The following is a 19237-nucleotide window of genomic DNA, read 5'->3' as shown; positions in this document are numbered from 1 at the left end:
AGCACTGATTCTTCTAGACTCTTTCAATTCTAGATATATTAAATGTTACTTGAAACAATAATGGGTAGGGCCCTACTAAATTCATGGCCATGAAAAACAGGTTACGGACTGTGAAATCTGGTCTTTTATGTGCTTTTACCCTATACTATAAGATGTCCTGGGGTACACCAGCATTCTCAAACTGGGGGTCCTGACCCAAAAGGGAGTTGCGGGGGGGGGGGTCACAAAGTTATTTTAGGGAGATTGCAGTATGGCCACCCTTACTTCTGCACTACTGCAAGAGGCAGCACTGCCTTTCCAGCTGGGCAGCCAGAGAGCAGTAGCTGTTGGCCAGGCTCCCAGCTCGGAAGGCAGCGCCCCGCCAGCAGCAGTGCAGAAGTAAGGGTGGCACAACCCTCCCTACAATAACCTGGTGACCCCCGCCAACTCCTTTTTGGGTCAGGACCCCTGGAATTACAACACTGTGCAATTTCAGATTTAAATAGTAGAAATCATGAAATTTACGATTTTAAAAATCCTATGATTGTGAAATTGACCAAAATGGAGGGCGACTTTGGTAGGGCCCTAATAAGGGGTAAGACATTTTTAAACAGAAGGGTTAACGTCCTTGCAGGTATCATGCCCAAGCCAATACACAGAGCACATAAAACTAGCAGTATTTTTATTTCCAGTAGTGCCCATGTGTAATTAACAACCAGACCAAAAACCCTGAAGAACTGACAGTCTATCCTGTGCTTCAGAAAAGCAATGGTCTCTTCCTGCTCCACTGTTCTGGGCTGCACTTGACAGTCTGCTGTAGCTGGTTTATTTATAATGAGCACTAACAAAACAAAGAACAAACCCCAATTACTTCTAGATTTTGACAAGATTAGAAGAAAAGAATTATTTCTTCCCCACCCACCCTGTTTGTTTACTATGTGCATTTGACAGTTTTGTGACAATCAGTGTCACTACTTGGGGGGGGATCTTTCACAAATCAAGGGGTGGGGTGGTAAAAAGCCATAAATGTGACTATAAAACCATGGCAATTATCAAGCAGCCTCAGCAGTCAGGCGCAGGAGGAGCAAGCTGAGAGGAACCTGGGGCTGACATAACTTTAAAACTTACTTTTATTTAGAGTGAATGACATTTCTCATGATTGGCGGCGCATCAGAAACCTCTTCTGGGCCCATGGGAAATTGTGCAAAGGGGTCAGAAACCAAAAGCAACTACCTACAGATAACATACCCTCCTGCCTACACCACAGCCATCCCCCACCCCAGGGGAACCCTCGACCCCCCCCCATGTTCCCTCCGCCCCAGGGAACCCCCGCCCCTCCCCGAGAACCCACCCCACCCGCAGGGAGCCCCCACAGCCCTGGGGAAACCTCCCCCCCATGTTCCCTCCGTCCCCAGAACCCCGCCCCACCCGCAGGGAGCCCCCACAGCCCTGGGGAAACCTCCCCCCCCATGTTCCCTCCGCCCCCAGAACCCCGCCCCACCCGCAGGGGGCCCCCAGAGCCCTGGGGAAACCTCCCCCCCCATGTTCCCTCCGCCCCAGGAACCCCGCCCCACCCGCAGGGAGCCCCCACAGCCCTAGGGAAACCTCCCCCCCCATGTTCCTTCCGCCCCAGGAACCCCGCCCCACCCGCAGGGAGCCCCCACAGCCCTGGGGAAACCGCCCCCCCATGTTCCCTCCGCCCCCAGAACCCCGCCCCACCCGCAGGGAGCCCCCACAGCCCTGGGGAAACCGCCCCCCCATGTTCCCTCTGCCCCCAGAACCCCGCCCCACCCGCAGGGGGCCCCCAGAGCCCTGGGGAAACCTCCCCCCCATGTTCCCTCCGCCCCAGGAACCCCGCCCCACCCGCAGGGAGCCCCCACAGCCCTGGGGAAACCGCCCCCCCCATGTTCCCTCCGCCCCCAGAACCCCGCCCCACCCGCAGGGAGCCCCCACAGCCCTGGGGAAACCCCCCCCCCAGCAACATGTTCCCCCAGCCCCGCCCCTTCACGCCTGCCCTGGGGAACCCTCGTCCCCCCCCGCGTTCCCCCAGCCCCGCCGCCGCCTCTCACCGGCCGCCAGGTTGTCCCGGAGCCGGAGCGGGACCCGCAGCCAGTACAGGAGCCCGAGCGCCGCCAGCAGCCCCAGCGCCCGAGCCCAGGGCACGGCGGCCAGCCCGGCCCCCCGCCGCCGCAGCCGCTCCCACCGCCCGGGGGCGCAGGGCGAGTCCTCAGGCTGCGCGGCCGGAGCCGCCTCGCCGCTGCCGCCCTCCGCCATGGCCGGGGCCGGGGCCGGGGCCGGAGCGCAGCGCTCGGCCGCGCGCGCGGGGCGTCCCCGAGGCAGACGCACCGGGCTGCGCGCGCCCGGCGCTCTGGGGGCCGCGCCTTGCGCCTGCCTGGCTCGTCCTGGGGACTCGGGCGCATATAGCACGGGGGGGTGCCCTGCTCTGGGACTGGGGGTGCTGCACTCATTGGGGACGCACACAGTGCTGGGGGTGCGTGCCTCGCTCTGAAGACTTTGGGGTGCATGTCCCACACTAGAAATTTGAGGGGTACCCACTACTAAGGGCCTGCTTTCCCGTACAGCTCAGGGATGAGGCCGGGCTGGGTCCGTGTCAGGCCTAGGACTCGCCCCTCTGGCGTGCGTGGGGCCCCTCCAGCCCCCAGCAAGCACACACCGTGGGATTAGGGAGCAGTGGCGGTGCCCCTTTTGCTTTCCCATGGCTGGCAGTGCAGTCAATAAAAGAAAAGGAGGACTTGTGGCACCTTAGAGACTAACAAATATGAAAAAAATGAAGTGAGCTGTAGCTCACAAAGCTTATGCTCAAATACATTTGATAGTCTCTAAGGTGCCACAAGTCCTCCTGCTCTTTTTGCGAATACAGACTAACAGGGCTGCTCCTCTGAAACCAGTGCAGTCAGTGGTTCAGCCGCGTTCCCACCCTCCCCTTTGCAGAACCTCTCCCTATGCCCTTCCCCTGCCTCCAGGAGCTGGGGCTTGAAGAGCCGCCGCAGCCAACAGTGCGAGCCGCGCCACGCACCAAAGTCATCGCACCCATAGAGGGCGGGGCTGATCCACTGCCCAAGACCGAGATGGCGCCTGTTAGCGTCAATGAGAACTACCGGGGCCCACGATTGCCCACAAACAAGATGGCGCCGGCAGCGCTTCCGGCCCGGCACTTCCGGATGGGCGGTTGCCTGCGGCCCCACCCGCTCCCCCGCTGTCAGTTCCCGGCGTGCTTTGCACGGGCGGCCGGCGGGGCGGGGCCCAGCCACAGGATCCAAAATGGCCGACTTCGAGGATCGGGTGTCGGACGAGGAGAAGGTAGGGGCAGGGTCTCTTGCCTCCCCGGGGTAGCGCCCCTCACCGTCCCCATGCGGACAGGGCCTCGGCCCCGCTGTTCGGCAGGAGGGGACCCCCAAACAGCCCCCTGCCCTATCGCGAGGGGGGAAACTTCTCCCAGAACCCCCCACATCCAGGGAAGAGACCCGCTGACATTATTCCCCTGCGCCCGCCATGCCGCCGGGAGAGACCCCCTCCAATGCCCCCATCTCTCCCTCTAGCGGGGGACGAGACCCCCAATATCCTCCCCCGCCCCCCACTGTCTCCTTGCTGCCCCATAGAGGAGGGGCAGCGACCTATGGGAACTGTTACCCCATAGGGAAGAGAGCCCCCATTGTATCAACTTGCCTCCAAAAAGGAAGATGGTCACCCCCCATGAGAGGGAGAAAACCCCTTCTACTCATTTCCTGACCCAGTGTGGCACACGGACACGCACAACGCCCCATAACGGTGGGACTACACTATATCCGGTTCCTAATAGAATTCCCCCTCCCCCTTGCTCCTTTCAGAGGAGAGGGTGGGTAGTACCTCCTTCCCCTTTTAGTCTGTCTAATAGTGGGGGAGAATGGTGGGCTCTTCCTCCACATTTTATCACTTCACAGACATGGGGTGGGAATTGCTGCTTGGCAGCACAGTTAATCTAGACTGCTTCCAGGTGCCACTGGGAGGAAGACCCAGACAGGCACTAGTGGGGAGCCAGGAGAGGAGCAGTCAGTTCCTTGTGATGATTGTTTCCTTCTAAGGTTTTTGTGCAAATGCTCTTTCAAGTATCTTTTTCAGTGATTGTGGAAAAAAACTGTAAACATCCATTTTCTTGTTGTCTCAACTCTTGCACCACTGCTGAGTGAACCAACCTCAGGTTGGAAATCAGCAGTCAGCTAGCACACAAGTTGGAGGAAGGCTTGTGGCAAGCCACATCTCTTAGGAAAAGTCACTGGAATATGTAGCGTCAACAGAGCAGACAGGGCCTTGCCTACAAAGCAAATACACTGACTACATCTGTAGTCATCGTTTCATTTTCTCTATGTATATAAATCTCCCCACTGTATTTGCCACTGAATGCATCCGATGAAGTGAGCTGTAGCTCATGAAAGCTTATGCTCAAATAAATTTGTTCGTCTCTAAGGTGCTGCAAGTCCTCCTTTTCTTTTTGCAAATACAGACTAACATGGCTGCTACTCTGAAACCTGACATCTATATTGTCAATCCTAACTAGTCTAAAACTTTCATTTTGCCTTTATCATCTTTAATTCAGTTTTTCTAAATTATCTTCTGATTGCCTCCTATGAAAAGAACACAATGAAAATTCAGAACATTTAAGAGATTACAATCATAATTTAGTTGCATAACCTGAGAGTATAAGGCTGTAGTCTAGGACATGTTCAGGAACATGAATTTGCCAGCATGCTGTGTAGGCAGACAGAGCATGGCCTGCTTGCTCCTAACTACAGTGTATAAAAGACACTGTGTTGTTCTCAGATCTGGAAAGAAAACTGGTCAGTTAGGGTGTGTCAGTTCCTTCATCTGCTTCTGCTAGCAATAGGAGTTCTAGTTGATTAAACTTGGGTTTCATATGCAAGAAGTGGCACAAAGAGTAGATACTTTGGCGAATTGAAATGTGGATCGGAAGATTTTTGTTTTAAGGATAGCAATTGGCATTGCACAACTTCCTGCTTACTCTCACTTCTAATTAGGGTGATACAGTAATTTAATAAACTGTACAAAGAAAGTAATAGCTTGACACAGTGGTTTTGGACAGTAGACGATAAGAAAGATGGAATGATATCACTAGAGCTCTTCATAAACACTCAAATTTTTTTTTGTTTCAGTATCTTAAACTGCCATTGGGAAAGTAAATTTTTTTACTTTTTTTTTTTTCTTCCCAGTAACTTTTCATCACTTCTTCTCCACCCCCCAATATTCTTTTGAAATTTTCTGACCAGCTTCAGCTCATAATAAGGATTTACTTCATTTATGTACTACCCTGGCTTTCCTCTCACTTAGAAGCTAGAATTACCTGCTGAATGTTGATACTAAAAATGGAGACGTATTTTACTTAGCTAACACTGGTATTTTAAATTCTGATATTTTGGTACTTTGCATTATTTATCTTTTCATAGCTTTGAGTGCAAGTACTATGTAGTCTAATTAGTAATATGGGATAAAATATGCTTTCTTCTGAACAATTCTAAGGCTAATTTCTAACAGTTTTATCAATTTGCAAACAGCAGTGTTTAAGCCAAACACTCAATAAGTGATACCTGGACTTTGTCGTGATTCTGGCCTTCTGTTTCTGTAGCTTTCTTTAGTCCAGGCCTCTTCCTAAATCAATGAGGTTAGTGACCCTTTGCAACAGAAGAAAGGAACAAACCAGGTAAAGGAACATAGAGGCCCCTATCTACAAAAAAAAAAAAAAAAATAGGCTCTGCTGTGTTTCACAAAATCCCCACTCAGCTTCTGCCTGACCCTGTAGGCACTTACATTTTTGCTGTAAAAGTTTCTAAGGTGCTTAAGTTTCAGCCTTTTGGCATGCACACCGTTGTCTCATACCTAAGCCCTAGTGTGATCATAAACCAAGTGAGTTAGGTGTTGCCCTATCTATCGTGCTCACCAGATTGCAAGCAAACTCAGAGCATGCTGAAATCTACACAAAATGAATAGAGGAGTGACCACCTCCTTTAATACCTTTAGCCCAGTGGTTAGGGTTTTCAGGTGGGATGGGGAAACCCTGGTTCACCCCACTTCTGCCTGATGAGAGAGGATTTGAACCAGGATTTCCCACTTAATCAGGTGAGTGTCCTAACTACTGATTTATAGAGTCACTCATGCTGTCTGTGGGCTAATGCACGTTTAATGAGATATAAAAAATGGGACAGCTTCAACAAGAGAAATTGAGAGAGACTTGTATCAGAATAAGCCATAGTCGTTTAGTTAGGGTAGTTTGCTCAATGTTGTATAGTATAAATTCTAACCATAAGATTGTATATTTCCTGCTTTTGAATAAATTCCATACCATTTTCAGCTATTCATACTTTGTAGTTCATTACTGAATTTCAGTTGAAGATTTTAACAAAATAAACTAAGCTACCTTTTACCCCTTTCAGTAGGTGTTTCCCCAATTTTAAACATGCTGGAATCAGAAGGGAACTGAGACAGAGATTAAACGAGTTGCCTGTGGCATCACAGACATTGGCAGGGCTGGGCATAGAAGTCAAAGCTCATAGTCTTCTGTTCTAACCAATAAACAACCTTGCAAGCACTTTGCAGACAAATTTAGGGCATTGTTTGTCTTGCATACACTTTCTCTTTTTAAATGCTTAGCTTTAACTCCACTGACTTTAAAAAAATCAGTGCACATCACTGAGAGACCAAGCAAAATGAACTAATCTGGTTTGTCACATCTATAAGTATCTATTCATTGTCCCTCATAGTCATAGGTAAATGTTGGATAATTGAAGCATATGCAGCATATTTAAGACTCTTTGAATGTATATTGCTCTGGCTTCTTATGAATTCTTTGTACTGTCACCCTCTTTTTCTGCTTCTATTTAAAAAAAAATAGTGGTCAGGTGACTTCACTACTTGATGTTTTCCCCATTTTAGAAAGAGGAAGTTAGCAGAAGCTAACACTCTGCAGAGATACCTGAAATGGTAATGATGAGCCAGGAAGTAGGTCAGTTTTGCAGAAATAGTTAGTTTCATACTTCTGCACATGAACATGCTATCAGTGTGCTGACACACGAAGGCAAAGAGACTCTGAAGTGACAACAGTGCAGAAGCTTGATATATAGGATTAATTTCTTTACCAAATACAAAGTCTGCTTCTTCCATTTCATGAGTAGGCATTGCTGTTTTCAGTTGTGTAGAGTAATGCTCTCTTCCATTTTTTTTCAATTGCTCCGGAGCAGAGAGAAGAGAGAGAGGATAAAGTTGCACTTTATAAAAAGGATTACATGTCTTTGCAGTGTGTGTTTTGCTTGTGGCTGCTGTTTTAATGGCACTTGTCATAAATGTAGATTTGTCAATCACTGTCTTGTCTAGTTAACTTCACCAATCTTACTAAAGTGGGAGAAGTTACTTACAGATTGAAGTGTATGTAGGAGTTGTGGTTTATTCAGGGTTTGAGTCCTGGACTTAGTCTTTTAGGAAGCAAACTATTTTAGCTGCAGGGCAGAATTTGGATGTAAAGTGGGATATAATACCAAAAGAGAGGTGGGACTGTATTCCCTGCTGTGATCCTTCCTATTGACATGGATCTTGGCATCAGTTAGATGAAGTTGTGTGAGTACAGCAGTTGTAGTAATGCTTTAACATTTCCAGAGTGACAGAGTGACTCTGGAAATAATGTTTCAATAGCTAGCCTGAGAATAACTTTGACCTCGGTGAGCTCTTCCCATTTTTTTTCTACATTGTGGACACTTGTTTGCTCTGGAGGATATCCATCACAAAGCCAGGCAGTGTTGGCAGGAGGTGTGCCCACAGTTCAGGGTGGTGGGATTCACCAGAATCGCACAACAGGAGATGCAAGAGAATTCACTTGTTGAAATCTGGAGGCTTGTTTCTAAGGCAGGGTCTCCCTCTGCTGACATCTCAATTTCATTTTGTAACTTTACATCACTGTCCACTTTTGTACTTTGTACGTTTCCATCATTCTCTGCTTTCTCACTTTGTATCTTTACTGTTTCTTCCACAAGTTCTTATAACTTCAGTTACTTTCCCTTTGAAGCCTGTAAAGCATAGCTAATTATGTTTAAAGTAGGCAGGATTACATCTTTATGCAAACTTCTAGTCCCATGGTACTTGGTGGGGAGAGGGTATTTGTCTTCCTTCTTGGAAAGGATCTCCTCTCTCAGCTGTCATGTGCTGCTTGTTTCCTGGTGGTCAGTGGCATCTCCTCCTCCTACCAGTCAGCAGCAGCAATTACATCACAGGCAACCCTCAATTCTTTCAGTGTATATTACACTTCTTAGCTACATAGTTATCCAGTAGGCTGTCACCTAGTAGCAGGCCCCTCCTCTCCATCCCTTTCAGGACTTTGGTAACTCACTCTGTACGTAATTGACATATGGATCTCCAGGGAACTCCTTGGTGTTTTGTTAGGTCACAAGAAGACTGTTAGATTATTTTTAAATGGAGAATGTTGGCTAATTGTGTGTGCACTTGTGCAGGCTGAGCAGTTTGGTGTCTGAGGTGATGTTTCAAAAAGGGTGTTTACAAAGCAAAGTCCATGTTTTCAAGTGTTCATAAATTTTGGGTGACCATCTTGGGAGTCCTAGAGACGGATTTGTCAGAGGTGTTGAGAATCTGACTTCAGTTAGAGTTGTAGGTGCTCAGATACTCTGAAAAATCGGGCCCAAAGTCTCAAGTTGGGTCCCCAGAACTGGAAGCCACACAAAACTAATGGTAGGCTTAGAAGGATTAGATTTTTATCAGTAAATGTCAGTAACCCTCAATTTCATTTTACACACACACACACACACACACACACACACACACACACTATTTTCATTGATCATCAAAATGTACAGATGGGGAAAGTAAGAAAAATGCAATTTGGGAACGTTAGAGTTTGATTTAAGGGTATTTGCTTTGTATTTTGGCGTATGATATTGACAGTTTGTATTTTGACAGTTAAAAAGCTTTAACTTTTGACTTTCAACATCTATCACTAAATAATAATTGCCTGACCCCCTCATAATTTCCTACAATTGTGAAACTTTAAATTTATGACCATCAAAATGAATGCATAAAACCTATAATTTTGTGCAACTGTGAAAATTTACACAGATAAAATTTTAAAAATACTTAAACATCAGTATTATCCATCAAAATTATAAAAAAATAAAAATCAGATTCTGTCGAGCTTTAACTAAAGCACGCTTTTGAAAATTCGTGCCTAAATCTCTCCATAAATAGTAGCACTATCTATAACTGTAACACTCAGTTCTGCCAGTGAGCGATGCTAGTGTAAATATGTTGCAGTGTGTTGGTACCTAAACAAAAAAACTTGCACTGTTCACTGAATTTCGTCTAATGACTATTGTGCTTTACTGTAGGTGCATATAGCTGCAAAATTCATCACTCATGCACCACCAGGAGAATTTAATGAAGTGTTTAATGGTGAGTAAATAAAAGAAAATTAAATAGTTCATAGGATTTTCCAGGTTTCAGCTATTATCAGAAAGAAAGTATTTAAGGTACCTCACAAAATATGGTTGGCAGAGGGGCTATACTTTTTAAGGCCAAGATTTTTAAAAAGTGGCTAATGATTTTAAATACTGACTTGAGACACCTTACAAGAGGCTGGATACTCAGCACTTTCTGAAAATCAGACCATGTTAAAGGGTCCCAACTCAAGCACCTCATAATTGAGGTACCCAAATCAGCCATTTGTGGAGTCTGGCCTAGGATCCTAGGTTAACGAAAATCTCTCCACTGTATTTTCTACTGAATGCATCCAATGAAATGAGCTGTAGCTCACGGAAGTTTGTGCTCAAATAAATTTGTTAGTCTCTCAGGGGCACAAGAACTCCTTTTCTTTTTGCGAATACAGACTAACACAGCTGCTACTCTGAAACAAGTAAATCTTTTTGTGATCTTTGTTTGTGTGTGCATGACACATGGATGTTGTTCTATTGTGTTTCCTTAGTACCTTTCAGGCTTGATCTGAACTGTTTGAAGCCATTAATATGAATGAAAAATCCTTTGTCTGGATGCTATTTCACTCTGCTACTTTGGTACAGCATTGACTTGATGGTATTGTGATGAATAGTAAATATTCTAAACTGGCTTTTACCAGACAAATGTAACATCTGATTGTAAAGGGATATAATCAAGTACTCTGAAGTTTATGTTATGGAGACATAATAGTAACTAGATTTCCATTTATGTAATATATTTTGGACTCCATCATCAGAAAACACCACAGGAACCATTTTCACTGTTCAACAATGGTGTGGCTGGAATTTTGTTAGAGCCAGAAGGGTTTTTGGTTTACTTTCATTCTACCATAACTCAAAAGTGGATAAAGAAATTCTTTAACTTAATAATAATAATTAAAAAAAGTTGTTTTGAACAGTGACCAAGAAAGAAAATTACAGCCCCAAAGGTACATGTTTCAAAAAGCTGTGAATGTATGAAAATGGAGAGTATAATGGGAAAATGTTTAATTCTTATTCTACTACTAATAATATTAATCTTATATAGAGTTTCATCAATAGATCTCAAAGAACTTTTCAAAGCATCATTATCCCCATTTTGCAGATGGGGAAACTGAGGCATGGAGGTAAGTGGCTTGCCCAAGGTCTCCCAGCAGGCCAATAGAGTCCAGGTCTCCTGAGTTCCAGTCCAGTGCGCTATCCACTATAGCGACAGTTACTTGTAATGACCAGTAGGATAGCCCCTCTGCCTAGCATGGTTGTGCTTTACCAATCTTTAATCAGAATCATCACAAAGATAGCAAGGAGGGAAGAATTTAGTTCCATTATACAACCGCACACCGTTTAGTAAAATGATTTATAGCTACCGTAATGTTTGTTGAGCCTCTGATTACATTTCAGTTTTAGGGTGCAAAGACAGACATTTGATACTCTGAACACTTTCTTTTCTCTAGATGTCCGGTTACTGCTTAACAATGACAATCTTCTCAGGGAAGGGGCGGCACAGTAAGTGTTGTTTAAAACAGGTTTCAGAACATTTTAAGGAAGTGTGTAAGCGTGTGTTTTTTCAGTCTAATGACATAATGATGTGAATTGTGATCAATTGTAGTGTTGGTGGAGGGGGCAATGTACTGTAATTTCCCCCTCCCAATCAAAACACCTGGAAAGGTGGAGGGTCATCTCCCAAAAGTCTAAGAAGAGCTACCTTTGTTATAATAGAATCTAAACAAATGAGGAGAACCAACATATATATATTGTAACCCTTTAGCATCTAAGGAATGATTCATCTTTGTTCAAACCACCAGAGGACTGGTACCTGTCATGCTGTCTGGAGTGGCTTATGATCATGAATGCCATCCTCAGGGCAGGCAGATGTCAAGAAGCAGAGCCAACACCCCAAACTAGTTGTATGTTCTATAATTAGCTTTCACCAGCCCAGTAACACGTGTGAATTCCTGAAGCACCACAGTCGTACTGTGGCACCACAGACAGTCCCCTTGGGCACTCCAGTCTCTCTTGTCTCCCAGGCATGCTGGACGGAGGGATTGGTACACATACAGTGCTGCAGCTAGAACACTGTAACGCTTTAGTGAAGACACTACTACGCTGAAGGGAGAGGGGTAGCTATGTAGATGGGAGAAGCTCTCCTGTTAACCTAGCACTGTCTACACCGGGGGCTAGGTTGGTATAACTATGTTTCTCAGGGTGTGGATCTTTCACACCCCATAGCAACATAGTTACACTGATGGGAGTTTGTAGTGTAGACCTCACCTTAGTGATAGTTGGTTGCTCTATACCAAAGATCTCAAAATATTCATGTTGCTCCCATCACAGGAAACCAGTCATTTACCCCAGGTCAATTCATACCTTAGATATCACACCAAAAAATATTCCCAAGAGCACTGACTATGAAAGTATTAAATATGGACATTTTCTCTGTACTGGGATTTGTATTCATTAGTCCTTCAGTGAAAATATAAATAATAAAGATTGCACAGTTAAAGCTTACCTTTTTTTCCACTATTAACAGTGCATTTGCCCAGTATAATATGGATCAGTTCACTCCGGTGAAGATCGAGGGGTATGATGATCAGGTAAGATGAAGTTTTGCTGCCTGTCTTTGCAGGTTTTCATATTGGTATCCATCACTGCAGGTATTACGATGGCCTTCCATACTGATCTGGGTGCGAAGTTATGGTTAGGTTGAAAATATGATCATCTGATCACCTAACATTTTTTTTTGCACTCAGTACTTAGCAAACTTCTCTCCTTACAGAAAAGCCTCCAACTGACCATGCTCTCTATTGCTAACTAAATTCAGTACTCCTTCCTTAGGCACAACTCCCTGCTAAAGCCAGTGGAAGTCTTGCCTGAGGCAGAGTGAGCAAAGAATGCTTTTCTTTTAGGGCTGTTTAGCAGCTCTCAGATGCTGCATACTCCCAGCTCCCATTGGTTTCAATATCAGGCTCTTAAAAAATAGCATATGTTTTTTCCATTTCCATCTATACCAAACCCCTCCTTATCCAATTATTCCAAATATATTGGCTCTCCCACTATATCATTTCAGCCTTTCTACATTCCCTTCTCCTGTATAAAAACACAAACTAAAGAACTTCCCATTTGCCTCCAAAAGATGGTCTGGGAATTTTTTTGCCTCTTACAGACTGAAGTTTCACAAAGGGTGCAATTAATTTCCATTTTTCAGAGGCAGAAAGTGGGCCCTGTTGGAGACTGAAAGCAGGCATGGCTGCCTCTGGTTTCTGAGCTCAATACTGATACAGGAACTGCATCCCAGTGTCCACTTGTGCCAGAGGGTTCGGTCAAGTGGTGCAGGCATGGGAAGTATAGCAGTACTAGGCTGCCAACAAAAGCGGATTTGACAGAAGCTGTACAACCTGTGAGAAAGAGGTTTGGCTCTTCTGCTTGGTCTGGCTCCTGAGATGACTGATCTCCTGTTGGAGCAGGGAATGCCCTGTTGTGCTGTTCAAGACCATTCACCCCAGCCTAAACCTGATACACAATGAAATAATCACATCTGTTCTCCCTCCTTGATCAGAGGAGGAGTTGCTGCAACATACTGGGGCTTATGGAAGGAAGAAGAGAGAGAAAAATGATGGAACCCTGAGGTACACCCACTCTTCCCTCTAGGAAGAAGAAAGAAATGGGGCTTGAGTTGTTCTATTAGAGTTTGACAGAAGCAGAATAATTGATGTTTGTATTTCGTACAAAGGATCCCAAAAAATGTTGTAAGCTTTCTATACACAACATCAGTGAATGCAGCCATCTTTGGGCTGGATAGCTACAACATAACCATGGTGAGAGGGAAAGTTTCTCCAAGGACCTCACAGCAAACCCCAAATCATTAAGTGAACCATAGAACCATTAATGTCTTTGCAAAGGAGAGGGCACTTCAGATCATAAGGTTTCATCTGAAACAAATAGTGCCTTGGCGTGAAATTGAGCAAACCTGCGCTCAAGAGCCCCAGAAGAGCAAAATGACATTTAAATCAGCATAAGGAAGCACTTTGACCTTTCGCTTTATTTTTCAGGTCTTAATTACAGAACACGGTGACCTGGGCAATGGCAGATTTTTGGACCCAAGGAACAAACTTTCCTTTAAGTTTGATCATTTAAGGAAAGAAGCAGGCGACCCCCTCCCTGAGGACACAGAAGCCGCTCTAAAGCCCTGGAGAGATGCCTGTGACAGTGTGCTGAGGGCATATGTCAAAGATCACTATCCCAATGGCATTTGTACTGTTAAGTACCTGCCTTATTTCATTGATGGGTCTTTGCCCCAGCCCTTTGAGCCCCACGGGAGACTGTATTGCATTTTGGGCTCGCATCTTCATTAGTTTCAGAGTAGCAGCTGTGTTAGTTTGTATCCACAAACAGAAAAGGAGTACTTGTGGCACCTTAGAGACTAACAAATTTATTTGAGCATAAGCTTTCGTGGGCTCGGAATGCATCTGATGAAGTGAGCTGTAGCTCACGAAAGCTTATGCTCAAATAAATTTGTTAGTCTCTAAGGTGCCACAAGTACTCCTTATCTTCATGAGTGTCTGTCTTGTAGGTCCTTATTCTTGTACAGCAAAGACAAGAGGGTGCAGAGATTGTGTGCACATTCATATTGTACACATTCATGTGTAAACCAGTGGCAAAATGTTTCCCTTAATTACCTCAATCACCTGTGGGTAAATATGCACTAATGCACCTGGAAGCCCTCTCCAGTGTTAAGCTGACCAGGAAAGGGAAGTAATGTGTACACGCATAGACAAGGTGTACGTGCACAGTCTGTGCTCTCTGTGCTGTGGTATAGCAGGATATTGAAGCTCCATCTAGTGTTACCGGGATTAGGACCACAAAGCTGGTGGAATACACGCAACAAGAACTTGGCACTATGATGCTTATTTTTCATTTCTTTATGAATTCAGGTTTACGGCAAGACTGTAGATGGACAGCAGACAATTATTGCCTGTATTGAGAGCCACCAGTTTCAACCCAAAAACTTTTGGTAAGAATATTTTAAAGTATTCATGCTCCTTCCTTTTCTAGCCCTTTGAGCACAAGCAGTAGGCTTATCCAGAACAAGTCCTCTGCTTCCTCTCTTGCCCACTTCCCGATAGCTTCTGCTTCTGGCTTGCCTCCCTGGCAGGCTGTGTGAAATTGCTCTGAAAGAGGTCCCTGTGCTGCTCCATGAACTAGCCAGTGAAAAAGGTACTATTGAAGCCAGGGAGCTGTAGCCCTCGTTGTTTCAGAGCCCAAGGTGTACCGGTGCATCATTGCCTTGAACTGCACTGCACCAATGGAACGAGGTGCGAGGTGAGGCCTTTGAATATGGTCACATGGTGTGGGGAGAAGAGCAGAGGCAGAGCATTGGGCTCTTTCCCAGTCAGTTTGTGCTTTGGTTCTTTTTAGGAATGGCCGTTGGAGATCAGAGTGGAAATTTACCATCACGCCTCCTGCAACTCAGGTTGTTGCAGTGCTGAAGATCCAGGTGAGTTACACTGCTCAGCAACAATCACATTGATTGCATTGCTGCTTCTCAAGAGGTTCTTGTGTAATTGACTCAAAAAAGAAATCCTTAAGTGTCCACAAAGATGCCATTTTAAACTATGACACTTCATGACTGCTGAATTTTGCATCGGCTGTTTGAAATGCTAAAGAAATGGAATCCTTTGAAAGTTATAATAGCTAAAGTCTGGCCTGATGATTTAGTGTTGGTGGATTGTATTACCATGTGCATCCAAGCTCTGCATTTCACTCCTGGTTCCTGCTAACCAGGAGTAAGCCTACAAGTTGTCCTGTGAACTCTTTATTGCCTGCTCTCATCCCAGCGGTAATGAGTGTTTACTGCATTAGAATAATATTGAAAGGTCCTGGCTAAGAATAAGATCCCTTGGAAAATCCATCTAGCCTTGGTTAGTCTCCACTGCAGGCTGAGAAACCTGTCACAATATTTTTGTTGTGCGTTTCTCCTGGTCTTTGGCCGCATCTGTGGACAGCGCCTAGCATATGCTCAGGGTTTAGCTGATAGCCATATTTGGGGTCGGGAAGGAATTTTCCTCCAGGGCAGATTGGAAGAGGCCCTGGAGGTTTTTTGCCTTCCTCTGTAGCATGGGGCACGGGTCACTTGCTGGAGGATTTTCTGCTCCTTGAAGTCTTTAAATCATGATTTGAGGACTTCAATAGCTCAGACATAGGTGAGAGGTTTTTCGCAGGAGTGGGTGGGTGAGATTCTGTGGCCTGCGTTGTGCAGGAGGTCGGACTAGATGATCATAATGGTCCCTTCTGACCTTAGTATCTATGAATGGAGGTCTAGCTCGGTTGGGGCCTCTAGGTATTACCACAATATAATGTGAATTATAAACCGTGCTTGTTCTTTCTTTGTGCAGGTTCATTACTATGAAGATGGCAACGTGCAGCTAGTTAGCCATAAAGACATCCAAGACTCTCTAACAGTTTCAGTGAGTATAGAGAATTTACAACATTTCAGCAGCTCTTTTGTGTTGATTTATGTCCCCAAAGGCAGCTTTACTCTCAAATATGACTCCACTCTTGTGTCACTTACTGTAAAGGCTTTTCATCAAATTATAGGCTGACCAGTCAATGCAGCAGCAACACATTCAGGGGCATGTGGGAAACCCAGCTTCTTAAACTGCTTGTAGACTAAAGACTGTAGTGAGAGGCACGCTGCAGGGTTTGTTGTATGCTTTTCAAATTTAGAGTAGGAGTCACGTATGCCTTGGGGCAAACTAGTTGCTTTCTCTTCCCTATGGGAGGAAAAGGGAGAATTTGAACAAAATACAACAGCACATTTCTGAAAAATCTTGATTCTTCAGCACCAAGGCCAGGCAAATGTAGTTGCAACAAGTGCTTGGAAGTCCTCAGAAGAGAACGTAACTTTAGTTTTGTAATGACAATTAGGCCGGAAGAAAAAGGCGGGCAGTAGAGTCTGCTCACAAGTCTGTTCTGTATCAAAAGTGCCCAGTTCTCTTTTGCTCACTAGAGGGCAGCCCTGTCTTTCACTTGTTTAACGTCAGCTTCACTTACCTCTCTTCCCTGCTGCACCCTGCTGAGCAGCAGCACAGTTGTTAATGGGTACTGGCCCGATGTAGGTCGGAAACTGTCAGCTTTGTCTTTCCCTAATCACCGATGAGCTAAGTATTTACAGAATTTCATTCCATTTAATAGATTTTTATATTCAGCCTTTTGATTGAACTTCAAAGTAAATTTCATTCCTCTTACTCTGTAGAATGATATCCAAACAGCCAAGGAATTTATTAAAATCATAGAACATGCGGAAAATGAGTATCAGGTAAGAGAATTTAGCAGGGATCCATGTGATTCCATTAGGCTTGTTTATTTTCATGGATATTTTAAAAGCTATTTCCCTCTATTTACAAACAATCAGAACATGATAGATTAATGCTCTAGTTTTGTCCTTTCTTCTCTACCTTCTGTTTCTAGTTTCATAGTCAGTTTATCTGATTTTGATTGTAAATTCTTTGGAGCAGGGACAGTAGTTTATCTGTAAGCCACCAGGCACAGTAATGGGGCTATATAAGTGTTTAAAAACAAATGAAATAAAGTCAGCAGTTTAGCAAGTCCCTTTAAAGGATATTAACAAGAAAACCGGAGTGGGACCTGGAAGGTGCAAAGTCACTAATTCCAATTCATGAGACGATAACACTGGGTAGAGCTGTTCGCAAGCTCAGCAGAAAGGTCAGGGAACAGGTGAGTCAGGGAGCCTGAACTCTCCTCTCCACCTCCCTGTGACTAAGGCTATGGCTACACTAGCACTTCACAGCGCTGCAACTTTCTCACTCGGGGTGTGAAAAAACACACCCCTGAGAGCTGCAAGTTACAGCGCTGTAAAGCGCCAGTTAAAACAGTGCCCCAGCGCTGGGAGCTGTGCTCATCCCCTCGTGGAGGTGGAGTACCAGGAGCGCTGGGAGAGCTCTCTCCCAGCGCGGGCGCACGACCACCCTCGCACTTCAAAGCGCTGCTGTGGGAGCGCTCCCATGGCAGCGCTTTGAAGTTTCGAGTGTAGCCATGTCCTAAGAGCCTTTGCTAAGGAAAGGTCTGCTACAGCTTCCCATGCAGTGCTTGTTCAGTGTGTAAGAAGGGGCCTTACCACAAGGCCTTTTGCAAATAAATTCACTGGAGGAGAAGGCAAGAGAGACCCTTTCTCAACGCACACACGCACACGCGCTCTCCCCCGCTAAGTTTGCTTTATCAGTTAGTTGGTAAGTAGCATGCCTGCTTTAATACTGAGTAAAGCTTTTTGAAAGCATCCATCCTCCTGCTGTAGTAGTTCTGCTTAGACAAACACTTTCAATATGAAAAGGAGTACTTGTGGCACCTTAGAGACTAACAAATTTGTTAGTCTCTAAGGTGCCACAAGTACTCCTTTTCTTTTTGCGAATACAGACTAACACGGCTGCTACTCTGAAACTTTCAATATGGTTGCTCTTGCAGACTGCAATCAGTGAAAACTATCAGACTATGTCCGACACCACGTTCAAAGCTTTGCGTCGGCAGCTGCCCGTCACTCGCACCAAGATTGACTGGAACAAAATCCTCAGCTACAAGATTGGAAAAGAAATGCAAAATGCTTAAGGGAGAACTGATGAGATTGATGAAACGATAGCGTACAAAAAACTAAATGTGGTTGTATGCCAAGTAGGTGGTTTCCAAACCAGTGTGGCATTTTGCTAGGGCTTTCAAAGTTAACAAGTTTTCTAGCCTCAAGGAGAACTATTGAACAAATTTCATTCTCTTTGTGTTTTGTGTTCCCTACCATATAAACTTCCTGTTACGGCATTTACTGGTAGGTCATTTGAATTAAACCACATTAATGATTCAATTATATAGTTCTGTTTGGGAGTCACTGTAATTGTACTGGTTGGAAAATTTCCTAGCCCTGAAAGCCCCTTTATAAATACAGGCCGGTGGTGTTGCGAGTATTTTCCCTGCACCCTTATACAGCACTCCAGGTACTTCAGTAAGTTTATCAGGTCTGGTAACAGCTCACGCTGCTGCGCTGCAAGTTGTAACAAATGCAAGAGAAGATGCATCTCCCACACATGCCTGCTGCTGATCTCCACATTGCAATGGGCCTATACGCTTAGATTTTAATATCTGGAATGAGTTTACATGATCCCTTACAGAATTCTCAAGAAGGCCAGATTTTCTGTGTAAGTAATTTTTTTAAACCCAAAGATTCCATGTTCCCTCGAAGTGAACTTTTTTTTTTTTTGGCTTTTCTTTTCCCTGGAAGTGTGGTTAACAGACATCTGCATTTTTACAGAACAGCTAATCCAGTTAGTTCTTTCTCTCTCTCTCTCTCTCTCTCCCTCTCTCTTTCTATTTTTAGTATTGTGACTGCTGAGATATTTTGTCTGGTTGGAGATTAAATATTAGAGTTAAAAATGCAAATGTCTAAGGAATAGTAGGTATGTTGTGCTTTAATGCTTTGTGGCAGGTTCCTAGAGTTTGTACCACAGATGTATGAATGGATGGTGTATTAAATGATAAATAAAAGATTTGCACCAAAGTGAGAGAAAATCACTTGCAATCTTTGTCTCTTTCTGTTGGGGCCACTTTCTTCTTGTTATACCTGGAATGCTGGGATTAATATCTGCTTTTGAAAACTTTCTCTAAATTATTCCATTTTTCATAGAAAACAGCTGAGTGATTGAGAAGCAGCTTCCCTCAAAAGAGAGAAGTACGTTTTCTCTCTCTCTAAGGCCATGTCTTCA

At 44.9% G+C, this 19237-nt stretch overlaps 2 protein-coding genes and 1 long non-coding RNA gene across 3 annotated transcripts in view; 1 reads left to right on the top strand and 2 right to left on the bottom strand.

Moving 5' to 3' along the window:
- ST7L (suppression of tumorigenicity 7 like) overlaps positions 1-2271 on the bottom strand; it is a 32192-nt gene extending 29921 nt beyond the window's left edge. Inside the window, 1 exon segment of the mRNA XM_038379477.2 lies at positions 2049-2271. Within this exon segment, the coding sequence (XP_038235405.1) occupies positions 2049-2253 (205 nt within the window). The 5' untranslated portion in view covers positions 2254-2271.
- Positions 2272-3091: 820 nt separating this feature from the next.
- On the top strand, positions 3092-19046 carry CAPZA1 (capping actin protein of muscle Z-line subunit alpha 1). Its single transcript, XM_038380140.2, has 10 exons — positions 3092-3300; positions 9375-9438; positions 10931-10982; positions 12007-12070; positions 13526-13732; positions 14408-14487; positions 14892-14970; positions 15869-15940; positions 16729-16791; positions 17955-19046. Exons 1-10 carry the CDS (start codon positions 3262-3264, stop codon positions 18093-18095), a joined length of 861 nt encoding a protein of 286 aa, XP_038236068.1. The 5' UTR covers positions 3092-3261; the 3' UTR covers positions 18096-19046.
- On the bottom strand, positions 4561-6069 carry LOC122457157. The gene is made up of 3 exons (XR_006276538.1): positions 5800-6069; positions 5580-5716; positions 4561-4601 (listed from the first exon to the last, which is right to left on the bottom strand). It is a non-coding gene; the product is annotated as an uncharacterized LOC122457157 (long non-coding RNA).
- Positions 19047-19237: the final 191 nt, after the last annotated feature.

This window comes from Dermochelys coriacea, chromosome 21, assembly GCF_009764565.3.
Source record: "Dermochelys coriacea isolate rDerCor1 chromosome 21, rDerCor1.pri.v4, whole genome shotgun sequence".
Taxonomy (NCBI): Eukaryota; Metazoa; Chordata; order Testudines; family Dermochelyidae; genus Dermochelys; species Dermochelys coriacea.
Note: the sequence above shows the minus strand (reverse complement) of the source record. Positions and strands in the feature narration are given on the sequence as shown.

Excerpts from the sequence above, each read along its gene's own strand:
- CAPZA1 (XM_038380140.2), top strand. The coding sequence starts at position 3,262 with ATGGCCGACTTCGAGGATCGGGTGTCGGACGAGGAGAAG. Across the intron at positions 3,301-9,374 it reads GGGTGTCGGACGAGGAGAAG|GTGCATATAGCTGCAAAATT; the intron begins GTAGGGGCAGGG and ends GCTTTACTGTAG. Across the intron at positions 14,488-14,891 it reads TTTCAACCCAAAAACTTTTG|GAATGGCCGTTGGAGATCAG; the intron begins GTAAGAATATTT and ends GGTTCTTTTTAG.